Genomic DNA, 22,807 nt, shown 5'->3' on the forward strand with positions numbered 1-22,807 from the left:
GAATTCCTGTGCATCGATATTAAGAGCCTCCACTTACTCCACTAATCTGTAAATAATGGCTTGCAGAGAGAGAGGAATGTAGCGATCGTTTCCTCCTGGTACTGGAGAAGAATTTGGGCACCCAGGTGGAGTCACTGCTTCACCCCCTCACTGATTGGGGGAAAGTAGATCATCCTGTATAAACGCCTACTCTACTAATAAAGACTGATTTCCCATGAGTCCCCCAGATGAAATGAGAGCTGGCAGTACAGGAAGTGATTAAAGTGCAACTGCCTACAAAAAAGCCGGGTACAATGTAAACGTGTAATTACTTCACGCACTTAAAGAAAAACAGGCTTATGTAAAAGTACTTGAGGACGGTCACAATAGAACCAGCTCTGTTATCATTTCTAATATCTCTGCTTCCTCCCTGAGATAATAGATGTTATCTATACATGACATTCACCGCTCAAAATGTGACGAAAATAATGTAATGACGATTAATGTTGTCCGGACAACAGAAAGGTGTGCTACATTAGTTAATGTAGTTCCACAGCACACCTCACAAAGGCAGTGCGCCTTAGCCACAGCCCACCACACTGAACACCTTACAGGGAGGGAGAGGGAGAGGAAACTAGGGCACTGTTATCTGGCCCCATTTTTTCCAAGCCAGAGCAGAGATCTGTGGACAGCGAGCAGCAGTGAGGAGGCTGTGAGTTTCCGTGTTGAGTTTTTTTTTTCCAGTTGCATCAAAACAAGGTGTATAGATTCTTTGAATTACAGTAGACTTTGCACATAAAAGAATAACCTACAGCCAGGTTTAAGTGAGCTTGTCCCACCACAATGCTGGAAGATAAGAAGACCAAGGTGAAGATCACTTTCCTGGTCATCCTGGTGGGCATCTCGTCCATGCTGGCCGCCGTGGTGACGGATCACTGGGCAGTTCTAAGCCCCAGGGTGGAGAAGCTCAACACCACCTGCGAGGCAGCCCACTTTGGGCTCTGGAGGCTGTGCAAGAAGAGCATCTTCATTGTGGAGGAAGACCCTCAGGGCAAAAGCTGTGGCCCCATCAGCCTGCCTGGAGGTAAGTTTACAGAGTTTTTCACCCCATTCACAGCATGGATAAAGTCTACTTGTGCTACTTTAGCTCAGGGCAAGTCAGTAGACATTAGTGGCAGAATTACCAGAAAACAGCAATCTTCATTTGAAGTGGAGCAAAGGTCAATCAGTGAGAAGAGAAAGTGGTCTACAGAGCAAAACAGGCTGAGGCAGCTCTCTTCACCTTTCTGTAAGGTCCAGGCAACAGGTTAACTGAACTCGCACCAATTTCCTGTACATGATGTCATGTATGTAAAAGAGATACCTTGAACTCTTGTATTGGTAGACATTTGAGTGCAGATAAATTGAAAGCAGATGGATCTGCTTATGAGAGTTAGATCATCTCATTATCCTTTATGGGACTCCGGGGAAGAAGCGACCTCATTGTTATATCTCAGTTCACAAGCCTGGATAAACGATAGAAGAAAGAGCAAGAAAGCAATGGGCAAGGTACAACCGGGACTGATCTAGACAAGAGTATGTGTTGTTCTTGCTATGTTAAATTAAGATTGACAAGAGAACCATTTCTGGGCTTGACAGCATGATACTCTAAAAAGATAAAGGTTCCTAAATGGTTCTTATCTTGAAATACACTTCTAGAAACTTTTAAATAATGTGGGATCTTTAAAGCTTAAAAAGCTCTACACACCTGCATATCTCACATATAACAATGGTTCTTCAAAGAACCATCATTCTAAAGGTTCTTAGGGAACCAAAGTGGTTCTTCTATGGCATCTTTATTTTTGAAAGGCCCATATCGTGGAAGACCATGGACATGGAAGACCAAATCTTCCTTAATTTAAAAAAAAAAAAAAAAAAAAAAAAAAAAAATCAGTTTGATGTACGATGTGAAAAAACCCTGCCAAAATGCCATGTAAGAGTTTTACCCTGTAGATAATTCCCAATGTTAACTTATTTTCAATTATTTTTAAAAAATCATTAAAAAAACGTGGGTGTTGAAACGTTTGCAGCCTATACCAGCTTGGGCCCAATCATTCACACTTAAGTTATAATAAACTGACTTGGCACAAATTTTTTTTAATGAGGTGCATCACAGAAAACAAATCAGAAGTTATTTACACGTATCGGTCTTAAAAGCAGAGCAACAAAATACAGCCAGTCTCATTCTAAACGATGAAGAGAGGTTGGAAATGGTCATTTATAAATGAAGTATGACTGTTTTAGCTACATAAACCAGCACAAACATAAGTATACACTTGGGGGGGTGAAGCTGTTGATTTCAGGTGGAAAGAAAAATGCTAGGCTTCTATAGTCAGAGTAACACAAGCATTGATTTCAGTAATGAATAAATGGCAGGATAAATGACTGGGCTGAGAGACAGAGTACAGATGAGACATCTGATGACTATATCAGTCTTTCTGTCCAGAGTGTTAAGCAATGCACTGTTTGAACAGTAATGTACACCCTCTGTCACTCCTCAAAGGTGATAAATGGAGAAATCACATACTTCTTGTATGCCACAGTGGCTGCAGGGTGTAATGGAGCGAGCCCCTGTGCTCCGGTGAATGTGCTGGGTAGACGTCCCTCAGGGCACGGCCCAAACATTAAACCATAACAATGGCAGCTGCCTCTTAGAGGGCCACAGCCGCTGCCCTATTCTACCCAACCATGGGCAGGTCCCCCAGGAACTTTCCAGGGGTATTGTATTTTTCTTTCTTATGTGGCCAGATCTCAGGGTGCACTCAGGATTTATCTTTAGGTTTCATGTTTTTCATGGTCAAAAGAATTTCAGTGATTTCATAAACTAGAACAATACCCTTCACCCAGTCCATACTGACCATATATGGAAACTAACCTGTAAACACAGCCCGTTTTGAACCTGTTTTTGTGAAAGGCATAATGTGTTCTCCGGCCTCCATGAACCCTCCATTTCCTATTTACCCAAAAAGAAATGTTGCAACAAACTACCCATCCTGGTAAGACGTAACATTGCTAAGTATTTATAGCACATTTTAAACAATTTAAAGTAGACAATCTGCTTCTCTTCTGCTTTTCACTCATCCTGTATTAATACAGTGCTCGGAGATTTATAAATGGGCTGGTTGCACCAAAATGTCTTCACTTAACTTACTACTCACTACTGGCATCTTGCCAACTGATGCTGCCAAAATAAAAAAAAAAGCATTAATAATTTAATTAACAGTAAAACCCACATATTGATTAAATTATACAGACACATTACAGCTAACAGTCACATTAAGGGATAAATATTTTCACAGCTCAAGTTAAAAATGAAGGAAAAAAGTGAACTTAGTCAGAGTTCAGAAGGTCAGCACACAGCAGAACATAGTTTCTCGACCATTCCGAGCTGCGACTATCCAGAGATGCGCTGTTGTCCACTCTTGGTCGGAAGATTCTATAACCCCAGTTCCAATGAAGTTGGGATGTTGTGTAAAACATAAATAAAAACAGAATACGATGATTTGCAAATCCTTTTCAATTTATATTCAATTGAATACACTACAAAGACTATATATTTAATGTTCAAATGGATAAACTTTATTGTTTTTTGCAACTATTCACTCATTTTGAATTTGATGCCTACAAAACATTCCAAAGAAGTTGGGACAGGGGCATGTTTACCACTGTGTTAGATCACCTTTCCTTTTAACAACACTCAATAAGAGTTTGGGAACTGAGGACACTAATTGTTGAAGCTTTGTAGGTGGAATTCTTTCCCATTCTTGCTTGATGTACAACTTCAGTTGCTCAACAGTCCGGGGTCTCCGTTGTTGTATTTTGTGCTTCATAATGCACCACACATTTTCAATGGGAGACAAGTCTGGACTGCAGGCAAGCCAGTCTAGTATCCACACTCTTTTACTACGAAACCACGCTGTTGTAACACGTGCAGAATGTGTCTTGGCATTGTCTTGCTGAAATAAGCAGGAACGTCCCTGAAAAAGACGTTGCTTGGATGGCGGCATATGTTGCTCCAAAACCTGTATGTACATTTCAGCATTAATAGTACCTTCACAGATGTGCAGGTTACACATGCCATGGGCACCAACACACCCCCATATCATCAGAGATGCTGGCTTTTGAACTTGCGCTGATAACAATCCGGACAGTCCTTTTCCTCGTTGGCCCGGAGGACACGACGTCCATGATTTCCAAAAACAATTTGAAATGTGGACTCGTCAGACCACAGGACACTTTTCCACTTTGCGTCAGTCCATCTCAGATGAGCTCGGGCCCAGAGAAGCCGGTGGCGTTTCTGGGTGTTGTTGATATGTGGCTTTTGCGTTGCATGGCAGACTTTTAACTTGCACTTGTAGATGGAGCAGCAAAGTGTGTTCACTGACAATGGTTTTCTGAAAAGTTCCTGAGCCCATGTGGGAATATCCGTTACAGAATTATGTCGGTTTTTAATGCAGTGCCGCCTGAGGGATCGAAGGTCACGGGCTTTCAATGTTGGTTTTCTGCCTTGCCGCTTACTTGCAGAGATTTCTCCAGATTCTCTGAATCTTTTGATGATATTATGGACTGTAGATAATGAAATCCCTAAATTCCTTGTAAATGCATGTTGAGAAACATTGTTCTTAAACTGTTGGGACTATCTGCCTCACCCCATCCTTGCTTGTGAACGACTGAGCCTTTGAGGGATGTTCCCTTTATACCCAGTCATGACACCTGTTTCCAATTAACCTGTTCACCTGTGGAATGTTCCAAACAGGTGTTTTTTTGAGCATTCCTCAACTTTCCCAGTCTTTTGTTGCCCCTGTCCTAATTTCTTTGGAACGTGTTGCAGGCATCAAATTCAAAATGAGTGAATATTTGCAAAAAACAATAAAGTTTATCCGTTTGAACATTAAATATCTTGTCTTTGTAGTGTACTCAATTGAAATATAGGTTGAAAAGGATTTGCAAATCATCGTATTGTGTTTATTTATGTTTTACACAACATCCCAACTTCATTGGAATTGGGGTTGTACTTACAGCCCACACCAAATAACTTTTCTACAGTCGTAAAATTTAATTTCAGCTTTTGTGTTTACAGTGAGCACACCAGCAGTAAACAACAAAGCAAAGCCATAACATAGCGATATCCAATGCTGAAATCTCTTCTAAACCAGTGCTTCAATAATCCTCCCTATATAACCTATGTGGTATGTTAGCATCAAGCTAGCAGGATTAGCTTGGCGCTTTATCTGATTTTGATGTCAATTGTAGCTTAAATAGCCATTTTAAGCCCGTAATAGGCATGTAAGTAACATTCTTTACTTTTCATTTCTAAATTTAACTAACCCATTTTTTAAGGCTTGAACGTTAAGTGTAAACTTTAGCTTTCTAGCGTTAGCCTGTTAGCTTTCTGCTACCCTGTCAGCCTACTCTACTACGGGGGAATATATCCAGTGTTAATCAGTTTAATAGAGTCTGTTAGAAACAACCAGTGATGTTCAATTGGCAGTTCCTAATCTGGTTGCATTTTATGGGTTATTCAACACTTCAAGGAATCCTTACAAAGCTACATTCACATGTCCGATTAAGCTCTGCGCTTTATGTGCTCGTGGCATCGCCGTTCATACCTAATTTTACCTTGACTCTGCTGTAGTGACAGCCACAAAGTGCACAGTGTCACAGAAACGCCTCAGAAACCTAATGGGACAAAACAATAACTTAAAATACAGTGGTGACGTGAAAAATAAGCTGGATAACATGGACATTACCTGGGGAAGGACGTATCTGCGGACTGTCGCCTTCACAGCACAACAAAAACAACCGCTTACGTCGCTAACGGCTGGCTGCTCTGTGGGCGTCGCTAAAATACGGGTCAGTTCAATAAGTTCAGCTGTCCGAGTAATAGTTTTAGGCTAGTTGTGTGCTCAGATGAAACGCAGGTGAGAAAGTCGTAATATTCTCTTTTTTAAAGTGAACTAATATAAAACTCTCCACAAGCTTTCTCCTCCGTCTTCTGTCTGACCTTCGCTTGTAGTTTAAATGTGGACATGACACGCAACTTTTACACTTTATCAATCTGATTGGCTGCTCTGTGAAACTCGCTCCTCATTTACATAAAGTGGAGAAAAACTGTTTTTTACCGCTCCCACAATCCCTCGCGCTGCCGCCTGTCGACATAGAAATGTGGCTAAGAGAGGAAAAACGGCAGTCGCCATTGTATGTAAATACAGCATTAAACACTTGTTTACGTTGCTAGTTCTGCTTCTGCTTGTTCAAACACACTTTTAACAATAAATTGTCTTTAACGCTGGAGTTAATGTAGTCTGTAACTGCTAATTCACGCTTTAACCCTGAAAGTTGGCACGCAGACTGCTGGTCCTCACAGCAACGCAGACAACAACCTCACTTAGCTAGTTAGTAGCTAGCTAACGAAAACCATTTGCATTCATAAGCAGTCCAGCTGGTTTCCTGATGCGTTTAATCAGCAACGTGAAACTGTCAAACACTAAAATGTGAAGCTGAAGTCAGATACTCACTCACTAGCTTTTGGTTTGAATTTTTGCTGTTAGCTACATTCTGGAGCCTCAGGCACCGTTGAAGCTGAAACAAGAAGCTGGTGAATGTTTAGCTCACTTCAGCCTTGTAAAAATATTGAACGTTGAGAGACATTTTACAAGAAAATATTTTACTTTTGAGGAAGTTTCCTGCCAGAGATGAGAGAAAAGCTTAAAGCAAAGCAAAGTGAGTCTGTTTTTTCATTCATATGTTATTTTTTAGCCTATACTAGACTAGGACATTAACACATACTGGGACATATTTACAGCCAAGATATTAAAATGGACATACAATGTTGTAGCTCCCAAGGTGGTTTGTTTTTTCTTAAAAGGACAAAATGGCTCTTTTTTTAACATTTCTGTTTTCAAGTCACTTTTTCAAAATGTATGGGAATGCTTGCAAAACTAGATTATTTATAGTGGTTATAATCAACGACAAAGGAGAAAAGGACAGGAATTTGAATTTATGCCAGCTAGACCACAAAGTTACACCCGTTTTTTTGTTTTTTTCATTCAGCTTATGAATTTAATTAATGCTTCCAACTTTGAGGGAACAGTTTGAGGATGGCCCCTTCCTGTTCCAACATGACTGCGCACCAGTGCACAAAGCAAGGTTCATAAAGACATGGATGTGAGCAAGTTTGGTGTGGAAGAACTTGACTGGCCTGCACAGAGTCCTGAGTCCAGCTTATTCTGGGAGTTATGCCCAGAAAGTTACAAACAGCGTAAGTCCAGGTGTAAGCCCTGTTAGTGCAATGAGCCCTTGGTGTGAAATTTTATTTTCTTACCTAAAAATCTGGTTTTGTTAGGTATATATGACAGAGTTTCATCTGAAGACTTCCAACTCTCATTCAGGAGGGTGGTGAATGTTTACACTGGTAACATCAGCCTTGGAGCTTATTTACTGGGTGTGTTACAACTCTCCATAATCTTGCTCATCAGGACTTACAGAAAGGCTTCTTATATTACCATTGCAGAAACAGGCCTGTATATTACCCTCTATGGATCTGGATCTATGCTCAAGTTTTTGCCACAAATTCAGAACTCAAAAAGGCCAGAACCCTCCAGTTTTCCTGAACTCAGAACTCAGGAAGTACAAGTAAGCAGATCAAACAGTCTGGCTTTTGGAATACAGGAACCTTTAAAACAAGCAAGCTATGTATTTGTATTTGGTCCAGCCAAGCACTACACCCCCTGGTTTAGGTCATTTACTCACATTAAGTACTGATTAGTTCAATCAGGTGTTTGGCACAGAACCCAATTGGCGCCACTGATTCCGAATGCTCCTGCAGTTAAGGGTCAATAACGATGCTGGAGCCTTGCAGATGCCTCAGAACCCAGCAGGTTTGGAGGGGGAAACTCCCAGCAGGCCAGGTGTGATCAATTTCACACCCGCTCAGCATCCGCATGGCCTGGAGGAGGCTTGGTTCTGATAGCCTCTTCTGCCGCACGGATGAAGCCATGAGTAAACACGTTAGCACTTAAGCAGTCACTTTCCCCCTACTTCACACTTACTCACGCACTTTCATGGCTGCACTCCCAGAGCTGCCTCCAACTGAGACAGGCTCTACTGTCTGACTGTGTATGGCTGTGTATAAGAGAGCAAGAGAGAGTGAGCAAAAAAGAATGAGAGAAACTCAGAAAAGAAAGAAAATTAAAGAAAAGTTAATAAAAGAAGGAAAGGAAAAATGAAAATGAATGAAAGTGAGTGAAAAAGGAAAAGGTTTTCAGAATCTCCCTAGAAACCTATAGGTAGCACTTAATGAGATGCCTGAAGAAGAGTCAACAAGAATGATGGAGCACCAAGAAAGAAGGAAAGAAAGGAAGGAAGGAAACAAGAAAAGGAACAAAAGAATGAAGGAAGGAAAGAAAGAAAGGAAGGAAGGAAGGAAAAACAAAGGAAGGAAAGTAAGTGAAGCTCCTTGATTGCTGCAATAAAACCACCCAAAGAAGAGTCAACAAGAATGATGGAATGAAAGAAAAAATGAAAAAAAGAAAGGAAGGAAGGAAAAGGAAGATAGGAAGGAAAGAAACGATAGGAAGGAAACAAAGAAGAAAAGAAAAGGAAGGAAAGAACAAAAGAAAGAAAGGAAGGAAAGTAAGTGAAGCTCTTTCATTGCTACAATAAAACCACCCAAAGAAGAGTCAACAAGAATGGTGTAATGAAAGAATGAAAAAAAGGAACATAGGAAGGAAAGTAAGAGAAAGGAAAGGAACGATGGGAAGGAAACAAAAAATAGGAACGAAAGAAGGAAGCAAGGAAAGAATGAAAGAAAGAAAGGAAGGAAAAAAGAAAGTAAGGAAAGAAAATCGCTTTGATCGCTTCCATAAAACTACCCAAAGAAGAGTCTTCAAGAATGATGAATCACTTAGAAAGAAAAAAAGAGTATAAAAGAAAGAAAATATAAAATAAAGAAACCAAAAAATGTTAATAAAAGAAAGAAAGGAAGGATGAAAGTGAATGAAAAAGGGGCAATGTTTTCAAAGTCTCCATAGAAACCTAGATGACACTTAGAGACACCTGAAGAAGAATCTACAAGAATGATGTCCACCCAGAAAGAAAGTTTTAAATGCTCCAGTGAAACCAAGAAGGTAATGCCTGAAGAAACACCTGAAGAAGAGTCTACTAGAATAATATTCACCTAGAAAGAAAAAAACAAAAGAAAGAAAGTCTTCCTCCAGTGAAACACTTGGAGGTGATGCTTAAAGAGACACCTGAACAAGAGTCTATAACAATGAAAGACCACCTACAAAGAACAAAATGAAGAAGGAAAGAAAGAGAGGCGAAACTCTTTGATTCCTTCAGTGAAACACTTAAATGTCAGGCTTAAATACTCCTAAATAAGAGTCAGTGACAATGATAGACAAATCCAAATAGAAAGAAAAAAAAGAGAAGAACAAAAGAAAAAAAATGGTGAAGTTCTTTGAATGCTCCAGTGAAACCCAGAAATGAAGACTTAATAAAGGTACATGTGAAGAAGAGTCTATGAGAATGACAGGCTTTCTAGAGAGAGAGAGAGAGAACGAAAGAAAGGCTCTTTGAACCCTCCAGGAATGCCCTGAAGGTACTGCTTAAAGAAGACTCCAGTAGAATGATAGATCATCTAGCTCATATAGAGCACGAGTCAAGTACAGCAGTCACAATTGTACCCCTTTTTCCTCTGGAGGCTTGGCAGCAAAAGTTCTGCACAGGCCCCGGTGGAAGGCGCTTTGCTGGCGCGACCCAGATATTGCCTAACTTAGCAGCTTAGCTGCTTAAAAAGTGTCCTCCATTCACATTGACCCAGAATCCGACGGTCATTCTGCACATGGACAAAAGAGGACACTCCTGTCTTCGTGAGCTTTGGCTTTACCTTTAGCAGAGGCCAGCAAAACACAGAGAGCTAACAGTCAGACAACTGAAGCGCCCTGAGATGTGTGCATGTGTGTGTACACCGATTCCAAGGGTGGTGTGGGGAGGGTGGGTGGGGGGGGTGGGGTGGGGTGGTTAATCAAGAACTAAAAACCTAACGTGACAGCCACTGCAACCTAGTAATTGACTTCCTCCCTGGAATAAGCGTTTCCATTAACAAACCTGCAAGGTCAATGATACGGCCCAAAATGTTATTTTCAGCTCCCTGTTCCTCACTCGTCTGAGTCAGGGAAGCCACCCAGCTGGTTTCGCTTGCTTTGGACTTCATCCGCAGCCATTCCTGTACACAGATCTGACTACACACAGAACAAGGCACAAGACATCAGGTCCGAAAATGCCAGAGTTGTCAGCAGCGGCCCTTCAATCTGCCCTCTGACTGACACGAGATCAGTGGCTTCGTGTCTCTGACTGAGAGAAGGAGGAGAGACAGGGCTGCTGAAGCAGGGACAGCTGAAGAAGAGCACAGAGATATCAGAGGCATCCAGTGCATGGGAAACAGCATGCTGCAGACTGATCATGGCAGATATCGCACAGGGGTTTGATTGCAAATCTTCAAATCAGGAAATTAGAATTCTATGAGAATTCTAATTTTGCCAAAAGGATCAGTACACAAGTACGTTTTTTACTGGACGTCATCATAATGGTTATAGCGAATTATTTTACCAAGAGTTGTGGTTCTAAGATCAGATTGGCTGAGACATGTTTATGTTTCTAAAATACTCCATATAGATACAGCACTGCGCAAAAGTCAGAGACCAGCCTTAATTTATTCAATTTCCAGTCAAAACAGCCATTAAGTACAAGTTATTCCGTTTCCAAGATATATCTCTGAGGGAGATATATCTCTAGAGAGAGAAGAGAAAATCAAGGTCCACTTTTGCTTCAGACCTGAAACATTCACAGGTGTTTCTTTCCACTGTGAGAAGACCCCTTGGTGTAGGAAGGATGTTGACAAAAAAGAAGAAAATTTGCAGGAGAACACAAACTGGTGAGCAGCAAAAAATGATGCAACCAACCTCTAAGACTGAACTTTGGAGGTGTGAAAAAATATCCCTTTGAAACTGAAAGACAGTCTCCTGAAAGGAATGAATGGCAAAGGATGGACACATACTAAATATTTATATAAAAATATTATTTTATTATTTTCTTTCTAAAACTGAAAAATGAATAATGTGCACTTAATGGCTGTTTTGACTGGGATTTAAATAAATGAAGAATGGTCTGTGGTTAATGGAAAGTACTGTAGATGAAATCCTTGTGACATTGCTTTATTCTAACATTCTAAAATGAATGCAGTTACATAGCCACTTTCAATAGTCAATGGATTTTTACACACAGCTATAAAGAGAGTCCATGGAATTCCATTAAAAGGGACTTTCACTGATCGTTCATGCTATATGCATAATTCAATCAGTAAGATGTAAACAAAGTTATTCATAGTGGTTTAATGTGAAATTATGACAAACAAAACTGTTCATAGTGGTGGTGAAAAGAACTAGATGTCCATTTATAAAACCTTTATATTACAGTAAATGTCTGTAAATGCCAGAGACACGGTTTTATTGTAGTTTGGACATAGTTTTGGCTGAAAATATATTTTTAAAAATCCATTCATAGAAGAGACGTTCATGCAGGTAAGTAGTCCCCAAAGAAAATGTACATTTTCAGATTTTCCTCTGTTTTACAGTTGTCAACATTACATGTTAAATGTGCAGGTTCACTAGTCATTTTGGATAAAGTGGCTTTACTTTAACCTTTTCACATCAAACCAGTCTGAATGACTTTGTTGACTCTCTTTGATTGAAATACACTATAGTTCCAAAAGTATTCGCTTGTCTGTCCCTGACATCCCATTCTTAATTCATAGGGTTTAATATGATGTCGGCCCACCCTTTGCAGCTATAACAGCTTCAACTCTTCTGGGAAGGCTTTTCACAAGGATTAGGAGTGTGTTTATGGGAATTTTTGACCATTCCTCTAGAAGCACATATGTGAGGTCAGGCAGTGATGTTGGACGAGACCTGGCTCACAGTCTCCGGTCTAACTCATCCCAAAGGTGTTGTATCAGGTTGAGGTCAGGACTCTGTGCAGGCCAGTCAAGTTCTTCCACACCAAACTCGCTCATCCATGTCTTTATGAACCTTGCTTTGTGCACTGGTGCGCAGTCATGTTGGAACAGGAAGGGACCATCTTCAAACTGTTCCCACAAAGTTGGAAGCATTAAATTGTCCAAGAGCTCTTGGCCTGCTGAAGCATTAAGAGTTCCTTTCACTGGGACTAAGGGGCTGAGCCCAACTCCTGAAAAACAACTCAACACCAAACTTTACACTTGGCACAATGCAGTCAGACAAGTACCGTTCTCCTGGCAACCGCCGAACCCAGACTCGTCCATGGGATTGGCAGACAGAGAAGCGTGATTCGTCACTTCAGAGAACACGTCTCCACTGCTCTAGAGTCCAGTGACGGTGCTTCACACCATTGCATTCGACGCTTTGCATTGCGCTTGGTGATGTAAGGCTTAGGTGCAGCTGCTCGGCCAAGGAAACCCATTCCATGAAACTCTCTACGTTGTTCTTGAGCTCATCTAAAGGCAACATGAAGTTTGGAGGTCTGTAGCAAGTGACTCTGCAGAAAGTTGGTGACCTCTGCGCACTATGCGTCTCAGCATCCGCTGACCCCATTTTGTCATTTTACATGTCCTACCACTTCATGGCTGAGTTGCTGTCGTTCCCAATCACTTCCACTTTGTTATAATACCACTGACAGTCGACTGTGGAATATTTAGTAGCGAGGAAATTTCACAACTGGACTTGTTGCACTGGTGGCATCCAATCACGGTACCACGCTGGAATTCACTGAGCTTCTGAGAGCGACCTATTCTTTCACAAATGTTTGTAGAAGCAGTCTGCAGGCCTAGTTGCTTGGTTTTATACACCTGTTGCCATGGAAGTGATTGGAACACCTAAATTCAATGATTTGGATGGGTGATTAAATACTTTTTGCAATATAGTGTACATGGAAATTCAGCAAATTTTCTCTTAATGTTATGTTCATACCCTGATGTTCATGTTTCCCTTAGCAGACCCATGCTAGAACACATTTTGTTTCACACCTCTTCTCCCCCTCACTGTTCCACCCCAGAAGTTCCAAGTCCCACTGAGGCCCAAAAAATCCAGAAAATCCCCAGAAGTAAGGGCTTGTGATAGGAGCGGTCAAACATGGTTAATAAATGACGCCCTAAAAGCAGCACAGCAGACCCTTCTCTCAGTGTCCTCATTGAGCCTTAACTAATAACATAGCTAGGAGCAGCCTGTTGCTAGGTAACCTCCTCACAGCATGTTTCTCTCTGTCTCGTTCTGCCCCTGACGGAGGTTCTAGGTCCTGAGTAACAAACAGCTCCTCTGTTGCCCTGTCTGATTTCCCATCTCTCTTCTTCTCCGGACAGAACGAAGCTAGGGGTTGTTTTATGAGTTTAATCTAACAGTGAGGTGTCAGACTGTCTATACTCCTCCATAAGCAGACTACTGAGCTTTCCCCCACAGGACTCACAAAATGGAAGCATTATCTACAAGCTTTGGAGTGGCTGCTGGGCAGCTTTGTGGAGATGTGCGTGGGATTGTGTGCAGCCTTTTGGCCTTAATGGTAGAATTTAGTAAGTTTATAGAATTACTTCAAATATTCATTTGCCTTATCACATTCAGCTCTATTGTTGAAAAGGCAGATAGAAGAAAATAGAGACCTACAAAAAATATTTGATGAAGTTTGATCATTGACATCTTTACCAAACAGTGAAATCATTTGAATCATTAGTAGGTCCTGATTAAAATATATTTCCTCTGCTCATATATGTTAAGACTACCACTCAATTTAGATTCATGATCCACAAAAGAGCTTCTTAGATGACTACTCCACAACATTTGAAAAAATAATTTAATAATGCATCGTCAACTATTTTTAAACAACTTTAAAATATTAAAACTCTTAGATAGGATTTGATGTTGTAAAGTAAAGAGATTTGCAGCCTTACAGTCCAATATAAAGGTTATGCGAGGCCACAGCCCTATTCTTCACCTCTGAATCAAGCAGCAGATGTTTTGGGGGCAGGGTTTTGGTGCAATGTGGTGAAGTGTCGACACTGGTGTTTCAGTTTTCCTGGAAGGTGAAGAAGGTGATAAAGCAGGCTTCAAACTTTTCAGAGGTAAATATTCTTTCTAAAACAAAGGCATAGAAAAGAATCATAACTGTTGATGTACAATTACCATTCGTGTAGCTGGCATGGGAATAGTGATGGACTGAAACACTGTGCAGGGTTATTGGACCAAAATCAGCTACGCAGAAAGGTCATCAGAAAGTAACCTTTATCATGATCCCATCACAAAAGAAGAAATAAGTGCTGTGGACTGAAGTAAAAATGCAACACTGCAATCGCCAAAGGTATGATTGGAGCAGCATTTGATGAAAGGAACACTTTGCCAGCTCTAAGGCATGTTGGTGATCTGTTATGCTTTTGGTGTTGTTTGGCAACCAGTGGCCCAGGAAATGTTGTGGGGACAGAGGGGAAAAAAGGATTCTACTAAGTATCAACAAATCCTGGGAGCTAGTGTCCCACAATCAGTGAAAAAACGGAGAAAAATAGGTTTGACATTACAAAAAGACGATGATCCCAAACATACATTCAAATCATTCTTAAACTATTTAATAAAACAAAACAGATTAAGGTGAAACATGCAAAACAATGTCATAAGAAAATCTCCAAATCTTTTTTCATACTTTTTTTCCCCCCAAGGAAAAAAACCTTAACTTTGATGTAAATTAATAGCAAGAGTTTATTCCAGTTATTTTGGACTACCTCCATTGGTGTATCCATTACATCGTATTCACATAATATAAAAGATGGTGTTTTCAAATTGTTTAAAAAAAAACTAATACTTAAACTGGAAACAGGTTTACATGGTTTGCATATGACAGTGATGATAAGTAATCTGTATGAGTGCAATCACTTATGTGCTGCTGAGCACAGTCCACAGCAGTGTTTGCATTCAAACCTTATCTTGGCACGCTGTCAACAAAATGAAAATGCCTGCAGAAAATAAGTACACAGATATGCCCTCTGCCCCACAATGCGCTATATTCACAGTCGACCCAACCGACTAGCCTGAATACTTGGCTAGTGTCTGAGCTCCAGCATCGTTCTCTGGAGAAATGGCAGCGAGGCTCATTGGTAGTGCAAGTGCATCATAACGATGGGCTACTGCAGCACCTGCAACCCTCAGCTACAATCACTGTTTTCATCTCTTTTTGCAGTGAAGAACTGCTCCTACTTCAAACACTTCACATCAGGGGAGGAGGCCGAAGTGTTCGAAGTCAAGACTCAAAAAGGTAAGTGGCCCTTCTACTTCAACCTTGCCTCACGTAAGGTACCATATGGACACTGCACATCAAAGTGGACGTGGCCCAACACACTGATCTGAGACTAGTTCCACTCTTTTATTTTCTCACGCTTAAGTTAAGGATTTGAGGAGAGAAGGCTGATCTTAGAACAGCATAAAGACGGAAGCGTCTGCCCGGAGCTGTCAAAGCGGTGGAGGACGTGGAAACATGAAGATGAAGGGCTGAAGTGCATACTAAAGTGCTTCAAAGAGTTTTGCCACAGGCTGCTTCAAAACTAGATCCTCACACATTTTGACATGTGTGGGCATAAGGAGCATGTAAAAGGCACATATAAAAATCCTATTTATTTGCTCAGTTTAACATATTGGGAAAGCATAAAATATAAAATGTGCCATAACTTTGCACAGGCTATATTAATGCTTCTAAACTTCAGAAAATAAACAGCAATGTGCATTAAAATGTGCAGAAGTGTGTTCTCTGTTGAGGATGAGCTTTTTTCATTTAGAAATTCAAAATCAGAAAATTCTAAAATCGGCCTCGAGTGCTTTCTGAATGAGTCACAATACAGGGCAGACAATCACAACAAAGGTCAGTTAAATATATCTGGCTTATAGTTGTCTTACAGCCTGTTTCATTCTAAACAATATACAGAGGTTGGAAAATGGTCATGCATTTCTAGGTTGTATGCAGCCTAGGCTTTAGAATGCAGCTATTGATATGAGGTACTGCTCTCGAGCATAAAAAGCTATTTCACTCGAAATGCTGCACCCTTGTGGAAAGCTTTCTGCCTGCTAAATGTGAGTGAGTGAGCTACAAGCAAGTTCTAGGAGATGCTTCACAACTAAAACTACAGTACAAGAATAATGTAGTTCATAGCTACTTTAAAATTCCCCTTCCACTGACAAATGTCCTTAAAATGCATGACACCAAATTAGATGATGTTTGAGGGAAAAGCCATACGATACTAGCTATCATTTCTGACCCTCAGCACAGAACTTTTCCATTTTCCTATTTTTTTTCCCCTAATTGGCTGCTATTTATGGAAGCAGCCCTCTCTCCTCCTCCTGGCCACACTCTCCCCTTTTGACCTATATGTTAGATGTGATGTTTTCAGCCAAGTTGTACCAGAAGGCAGGGTGATCCAGCAGCTAAAGACTGTCTTCAGCCTGGAGACAAACAGAGTTACTCGAGCAGAGAGGATCCTACCTATTTCACGCTTCAGAGCAGCCATACAGTTAAGGAGCAAAAAGACTCTCCTTATCTCAATCTGACAACGCTGCAGACGCGAGATGCGACTCATTGTCAGGCACTTCACATTCTCTCGCCACTTTCTAGAAACGTCAATAGCTGTTCTAACAATCAAAACGTCTGTAGCCTATTACTAATTAATGACACATTAATCACAATAGCAGTCTGGAGGTCAGACTGATTAGGGATCTAATCTGAATTAGTGTGGTAATTGAAGCCATTCCCATGTAATCAAGTTTAGTCAGTGTAGCAAAATTTGTGGAAATGACTTATGGCTGTAAGCATATGAATTAAAGCTTTGAGGATTGTTGAGGGTCTTTTATCAGGACTTGGAGTGAGCCTTGGAGCTCAACATTAACAGCCACTGAGCTCTATTTTGGCCTCAACATAACCAAATGAGATGATGATTGTACTGATGCATAAAAATAAAGGCTCTTAAATGGTTCTAGGACAGACCTTTAGCAGAGAGAAAAAAAAGCTTTCAAAAATAAAGGTGCTGAAAAGAGTGATGACATTAAGGCCACAAAACGTAAGGTTTCTACACCAACTAAGGTTTTCAAATCTGGACCTTGAATCCCGTCTCCAGCCCTGCGTTTTGTAATGGGGCTGCTTTAGAAGATCTCACCTGGCATCGAATCGTTACATTTCATGGAACTTCACACTTACACCTTCCATTTACAAAAATAGTTCTTTAAAGAAGCATCCATTGAAAGGTTCTTCAGTGAACCAAATGTGGTTCCTTAATGGCACTGATTTAACCCTTTGAGGTGCGTTTATTTTTAAGAGACTTTGATCATGAATCCAAAAGACTGACTGCACTGAAATCCCATTTCAGAGTACAACATCTCAGCGGCTGCCATAGCCATCTTCAGTCTGGCCTTCATGACCCTGGGGAGCCTGTGTCTCCTGGGAGCCTTTGGGAAGGGCAGAGACTACCTGCTAAGGCCTGCTGGCATGTTCTTTGCTTTTGCAGGTGAGAAAAGTGCTTGAATTAGACTTGTTTCATAGGATAAAGTTCATACTTAAGGCTATGGTTGGTCCAATGATGAAGATTAAGGGAATAGCTCCACAAAGAATAAATGAGATAACTTACTTAGCCTAACTTAGGCTAACTTAGCCAAAATTGTTATCTAAAAACAGACAAGAGTATCAATAAAAGTCAGGATTCAACATGTCCTTTTTTATAGTTAACAGTATTGCATACATTAGCGCACCTACATTTGTCTATTTGAGATTACTAATCAACTTATTATAGTTTGAGGCTACTAATGGGCTAACCTAATGGGGTATAAGCTTCCATTACTTGTTAGCTACATTAGCTTCATGGCTGTAGTGCAAAACTAAAGAAGCAAACCAGATATTAATCATATCTGGACTAAGGCTGGGCATTGAAATGCAATACTTTTTTGGTACTGACCAAACTAAATCAGTGGAATTCCAAGACATTCAACACTAAATGTCAATACCTAAAGTCAATAAGCATACTTGTTTTGAAATCAAGACGGCCAATCACATTTTTTGAGTGTCTTAAGCCATCGCCTCGCTATGTTCTTTGCTAGGGTGGAGCAAAAATTAGGCATTTAAAGGTGATCTTGATGCAATGGGGTGACTCGTGGTTTTGGCGAGAGGGAGGAGGGATACATTCCCCCTTTATACAGACAACAGAGACCAGAGTCACATACACAACAGTGAGGACATTCTGCCTATTTCACCAAATTTTAGAGATGTTTCCCCTGCAGATTACAGAGCACAAGTGGCAGTTTTGTGATTGTTAGGGTTGTGGGATTATTTTGAGCCTAAACATGCATTTTCTGCTGAGCTGATTTCAGAAAAAAAAAAAAAAAACAGCGTTGTTCAGCCAGCTGCCAGGTCTTTCCACACGGTCTGCTGCTGTTGCCATGGGAGATGGTGGGAGGGATGAAGTGGATGACGCAGGACTCAAGCAGAGATTAACTGTATCACTTTTCGTCTAATTGACTTGAATAAGCAAACACTATCTACCATCTTCGAGGCATATTCTACATACCTTTCCTCCCCAACCTATGACAAAATTAACCACTGCCAGAAGCAAATTCCTTTTTGCATGGTTCCACATCTTCTCCCATTCAAGTGTTTCGCTTTTTCATCAGGCAAATGTCACCCACTGCAGTTTTATTAACATCAGCACTCCGTGATTAGTCTGTATTCCAATAGTCAATAAATACACCCACTTCCATCACTTCACTTCACATTCATTTCTTCCCACCCACATCTGGTTTGTAATTAAAGGTGCAGTGTGTAAAGATTTAGTGAGATCTAGGGGTGAGGTTGCAGACTGCAACCAACTGAATACCCCTCCCTCACCCTCCAGTGTGTATGTGTAGTAGAATCTATGGTGGCCATCATGTTTTCCGTCAGTGCCTGTCCTGATTTCGTTTTGCTGCAACCTTCATTGCTTTTTCTTGTGCTAAATAAGTATTATCCTCCGTTTGTCAAAACATGGGTTCTCAAAGTTCTTGCAACACATCATGTTAGCCAGCACTGCCAGCAACCATTACTTCTTTTGTCTACACCTTCCAACTGGTGCTATAGTCTGACCAAATTTAACCTGCCTCTTCAAAGAAAAACTCAAAAGGCACTCTCTAGTGTTTGGATTGTCTGTTCTGGGCTACTGTTGAAATATGGCAGCTCAATAGTGGCCTCTGTTGGAATAGGACCTGATCCATATGTAGATATGAAAGGTTCATTCTAAGCCAGTGAAAACATGATTAGTTACAGGTAATTATACACTAATAGGTTTATTATGCTATATTCTATTTCTGCTTACAGATCTCCCTAAAACTTACACACTGCACCTTTAACATCTTAAAACCCCCTTTCTTATACATACTAAGACTTATTGTTCAGTAACTACACAGTAACTACATTGCAAACTGGCTGAGTTATTATTAGGGTATAGAAGTGGGTAGAAAAACTTTGGACCTGCCAGTTGGTCCTGGCCATTTAAGGTGTAAAAGGAAGGTATGGAAAGTAATATCATTCTGAAATTTTCCCAATATCAGTATTAAAATCTTTCCAGTCTTGCGTACACTTAGGTTGAGGAGACAACTGCACATATCTGAAATTTTTGCCACACTGTTCCTTTAAGAGACATACACAGTACAACTTTAAAAGTATTCTAAAAGTTTAAGGGACTTATGAAATATCTCACAGACAGCGAGAGACAACACAGAGGATTTAGAGGATGTGGAGGTCACCCTTAGCAAACCTAGCTTACTTTATATATAAGAGAACAGAGTGGTGTAATCCAATGTGTACTGATGCCGTTCCTGATCCTCTGAACCTTCCCTCAGGGCTCTGCATAGTCATTTCAGTGGAGGTCATGAGGCAGTCCGTCAAGCGCATGATTGACAGCGATGAAACCATCTGGATCGAGTACTACTACTCGTGGTCGTTCGCCTGTGCCTGCGCAGCTTTCATCCTCCTCTTCCTCAGTGGCATCAGCCTGCTGATCATCTCCATGCCTCACATGCCACGGAACCCCTGGGAGACATGCATGGATGCCGAGCCTGAGCCCATGGACTAGCAGAGTGCCTAGTAAGAACGCACAACACAACTGACAATGGAATTCTGTAGTAACATGCAAGAAACAAGATGAAATGTCAGGAACGCTCCATCTATATTATAGGGGGTTTGTAATTGCCCACAGAATATTTAGATCATTGATTTTGTATGCTGTTTTTTCTGTTCTCTAGAAGCAAATCCATGGACTGTATAACATGCAATGAGTTTCCGGTTTACTAAGTACACCTACCCGGCTCTACAGTCATTGGCCATTTTATCAGAAACACCTAATATATGCAGTACTGTGCAAAAGCCAGAGACCACCCTTCAGTTATTTATGTCCAGTCAAAATGGCCATCAGGTATTTACTTTTCAGAATCATGTGTGGGGGGGGGGGGGGGGGGGGGGGGGGGAAGAGTGTATATTTAACAGAAAACTACTCTGAAGCCTAAACAGCTAATTAGATCATCAACTTTTTAGTATGTAGTGCACCCACAGTTTGTACAGCTTCCATTCTTTTCTGGAGACTTGCTTTCTTTCTTTTCTTTCTTTTTTTTTTTTAAGAAATCTGCAAGGATGTTTTCCCCACAAAGTTCAGTGTTACAAGTTGTATTTTCTGCTAAGTAATCTGGAGCACATTCAAATGAAGCCTCATGAAGGGCTAGAGGACAACTAATGCAGATTGTTCAAGAACTGTACTCTTAGTGGTCAGTAGGTGTGTGTGTATATATTATTGTATGTATATATAGTTTAAAAATCACAGCACCACTACTTTACCTGATGGATTCGTACCAGTCCAACATACAGTTTAACTACTGTGCTGAGAATGCTCCACCACCTGAGCAATATCTGTTGGTCTCTTTCCACTAATGAATGGAATAGAGGGGGGCTGATAAATTGTGCACCAATAAATAAGATACAATCAAGTTCACATATATATGGCGGGTGTTTAAGATAAAGTGTCTGAGTGTAGGTACAAGGTACATTAAATGTTTCAAAGTAATCAGACACCTCTTCTAATTTGCGAAAGCAGCTACTTTAAGGTGCGCCCATTGCTGACGCAAACATTTACTTGTGCGCACCCACTGGCAAAACCTCAATAGTAGAACATTGCCAATATAATGGAATGCTCTGCAGCAGCCGCATAAGCACAATGCCAAGCATCAACTTGGCCGGGCTGTGGAGCAGCGGAACTAAATTCCCTGAAGTGATGGAACCATTATTAAATACCTACGGAACTAATATTTGACCTCAGTAACGCTCTCGTGTCTGGACGCAATCGAATGCTCACAGCAATCTTCCAACATCTAGTGTAAATCCAACTGTTACTGGAGTAAGCAGAGTGAAACTCTTAATACCCTTGTTTTCAGAAGAAACACTGGATGAGCAGGTGTCTACAAACTTTTGGACATAGTGTAAGTGTACTTGAAGAAAACTAAGAAGTGTTCTATTCCTACAATTCCCATATTATAACATGTACACCCTTCCAGTGTAGGCAGTTAAGCAAGATTAACTCATTACAAACTGTGGGTGAGATGGATAAGTTCAATGTAACTGAAGCAAGTATGCATTCTGAAATATCTTCTCTAAGCATTCCTTTAACCATATTGATATTTTTAGTAATGGTTTATAATTTAAGATTAAGGTTGTTTTGTGCAAGTGCACCACTATATGCATAATGATATGCTACAAAAGCCTTCTGTAGAACCTTTGTTCTCTATATAAGAAAATGCCCTGCCTGAGGTGTCTTAATGAATCATTGTGTATATGCATACCATATCAAAAACTGCTTTACAGTTTCTAGGTTTAAGTGACTCAATCACCAGGACAAAATAATGTCTGGTGTTTTCCAGCAAGCCAAGCTCCATGCAAAAAAAAGAAAAAAATAACACTTAATGGGTGAAGGTGTCATAGTTCACGTGTTTCTTATGAAAAATGAAACAAAACAGTCTGATTATGTCTCTGTAAAACGTGGCTAAAAGGTTCGCAATTTGGCTGCAACCTGTTCATTACAAACACCTGTTAATTCTCAATGATTATGACAAACTACTATTGAACGTGAATGATCTTCCAATTCGTCATTCATAATTAAGGGCATTTACTTCAAACACTGCTTGCTGGCCAAACCATTGGTTTAAGAAATTCGTTGTAACAGTGTTTGGTGTCCGAAGTTTGCTTCTTTGGTTTTGCACTGGACCTACAAGGCTAATGCAGCCAACATGCAATAGAAGTTTATATTCACTTGTTTAGCACTGTATATACTCATGATCTCATCACACATTAGCCTTGAACTGCACCAAGTGATCTCAAATAGACTAGCTAATATGATGTACCATTTCCCACGAGAATAGACAGTACATAGCATAGCTAAAGGTAGTAGCAGCTACCTTAAAGCCTTAAATCTGCCCATACGTTTATCCATTTTTATGTCCTACGTATCCGAAGCCATGTTTGACATTACACAACAGCTCTAAGCAGTTGGAATGTACATAGTGATTTAGAGATGCAGCTTGCAAGATGCACCATGCATTCTTGGCTATGTTAGCCCGTAGCTCCAGTGGAAAACTGAAGAAACAAACTGTTTGGGGTCATTGGAAAATTATGTAAAATGACAAACACTACAAAAGAAAGATGACTCAGCATATGTGAGCATAAATGT

The 22,807-nt window shown here is 40.5% G+C and overlaps 1 protein-coding gene across 1 annotated transcript; it reads left to right on the forward strand.

The window, feature by feature from the left end:
• Nucleotides 1-642: 642 nt before the first annotated feature.
• cacng1b (calcium channel, voltage-dependent, gamma subunit 1b) lies at nt 643-20,530 on the forward strand. Its single transcript, XM_017685077.2, has 4 exons — nt 643-1,063; nt 15,271-15,345; nt 17,441-17,578; nt 19,938-20,530. The coding sequence occupies exons 1-4, from the start codon at nt 823-825 to the stop codon at nt 20,168-20,170; spliced, it is 687 nt and encodes a 228-aa protein (XP_017540566.1). The 5' UTR covers nt 643-822; the 3' UTR covers nt 20,171-20,530.
• Nucleotides 20,531-22,807: the final 2,277 nt, after the last annotated feature.

The sequence above is a fragment of the Pygocentrus nattereri genome, chromosome 14 (genome assembly GCF_015220715.1).
Source record: "Pygocentrus nattereri isolate fPygNat1 chromosome 14, fPygNat1.pri, whole genome shotgun sequence".
NCBI classification, from domain to species: domain Eukaryota; kingdom Metazoa; phylum Chordata; class Actinopteri; order Characiformes; family Serrasalmidae; genus Pygocentrus; species Pygocentrus nattereri.

What these genes read in the sequence shown, in the direction of transcription:
- cacng1b (XM_017685077.2), top strand. Translation starts at nt 823, where the DNA reads ATGCTGGAAGATAAGAAGACCAAGGTGAAGATCACTTTCCTGGTCATC. An exon ending in CCCCATCAGCCTGCCTGGAG is followed by an intron (nt 1,064 to 15,270) that starts GTAAGTTTACAG and finishes CTCTTTTTGCAG; the next exon opens with TGAAGAACTGCTCCTACTTC. An exon ending in CGAAGTCAAGACTCAAAAAG is followed by an intron (nt 15,346 to 17,440) that starts GTAAGTGGCCCT and finishes ATCCCATTTCAG; the next exon opens with AGTACAACATCTCAGCGGCT.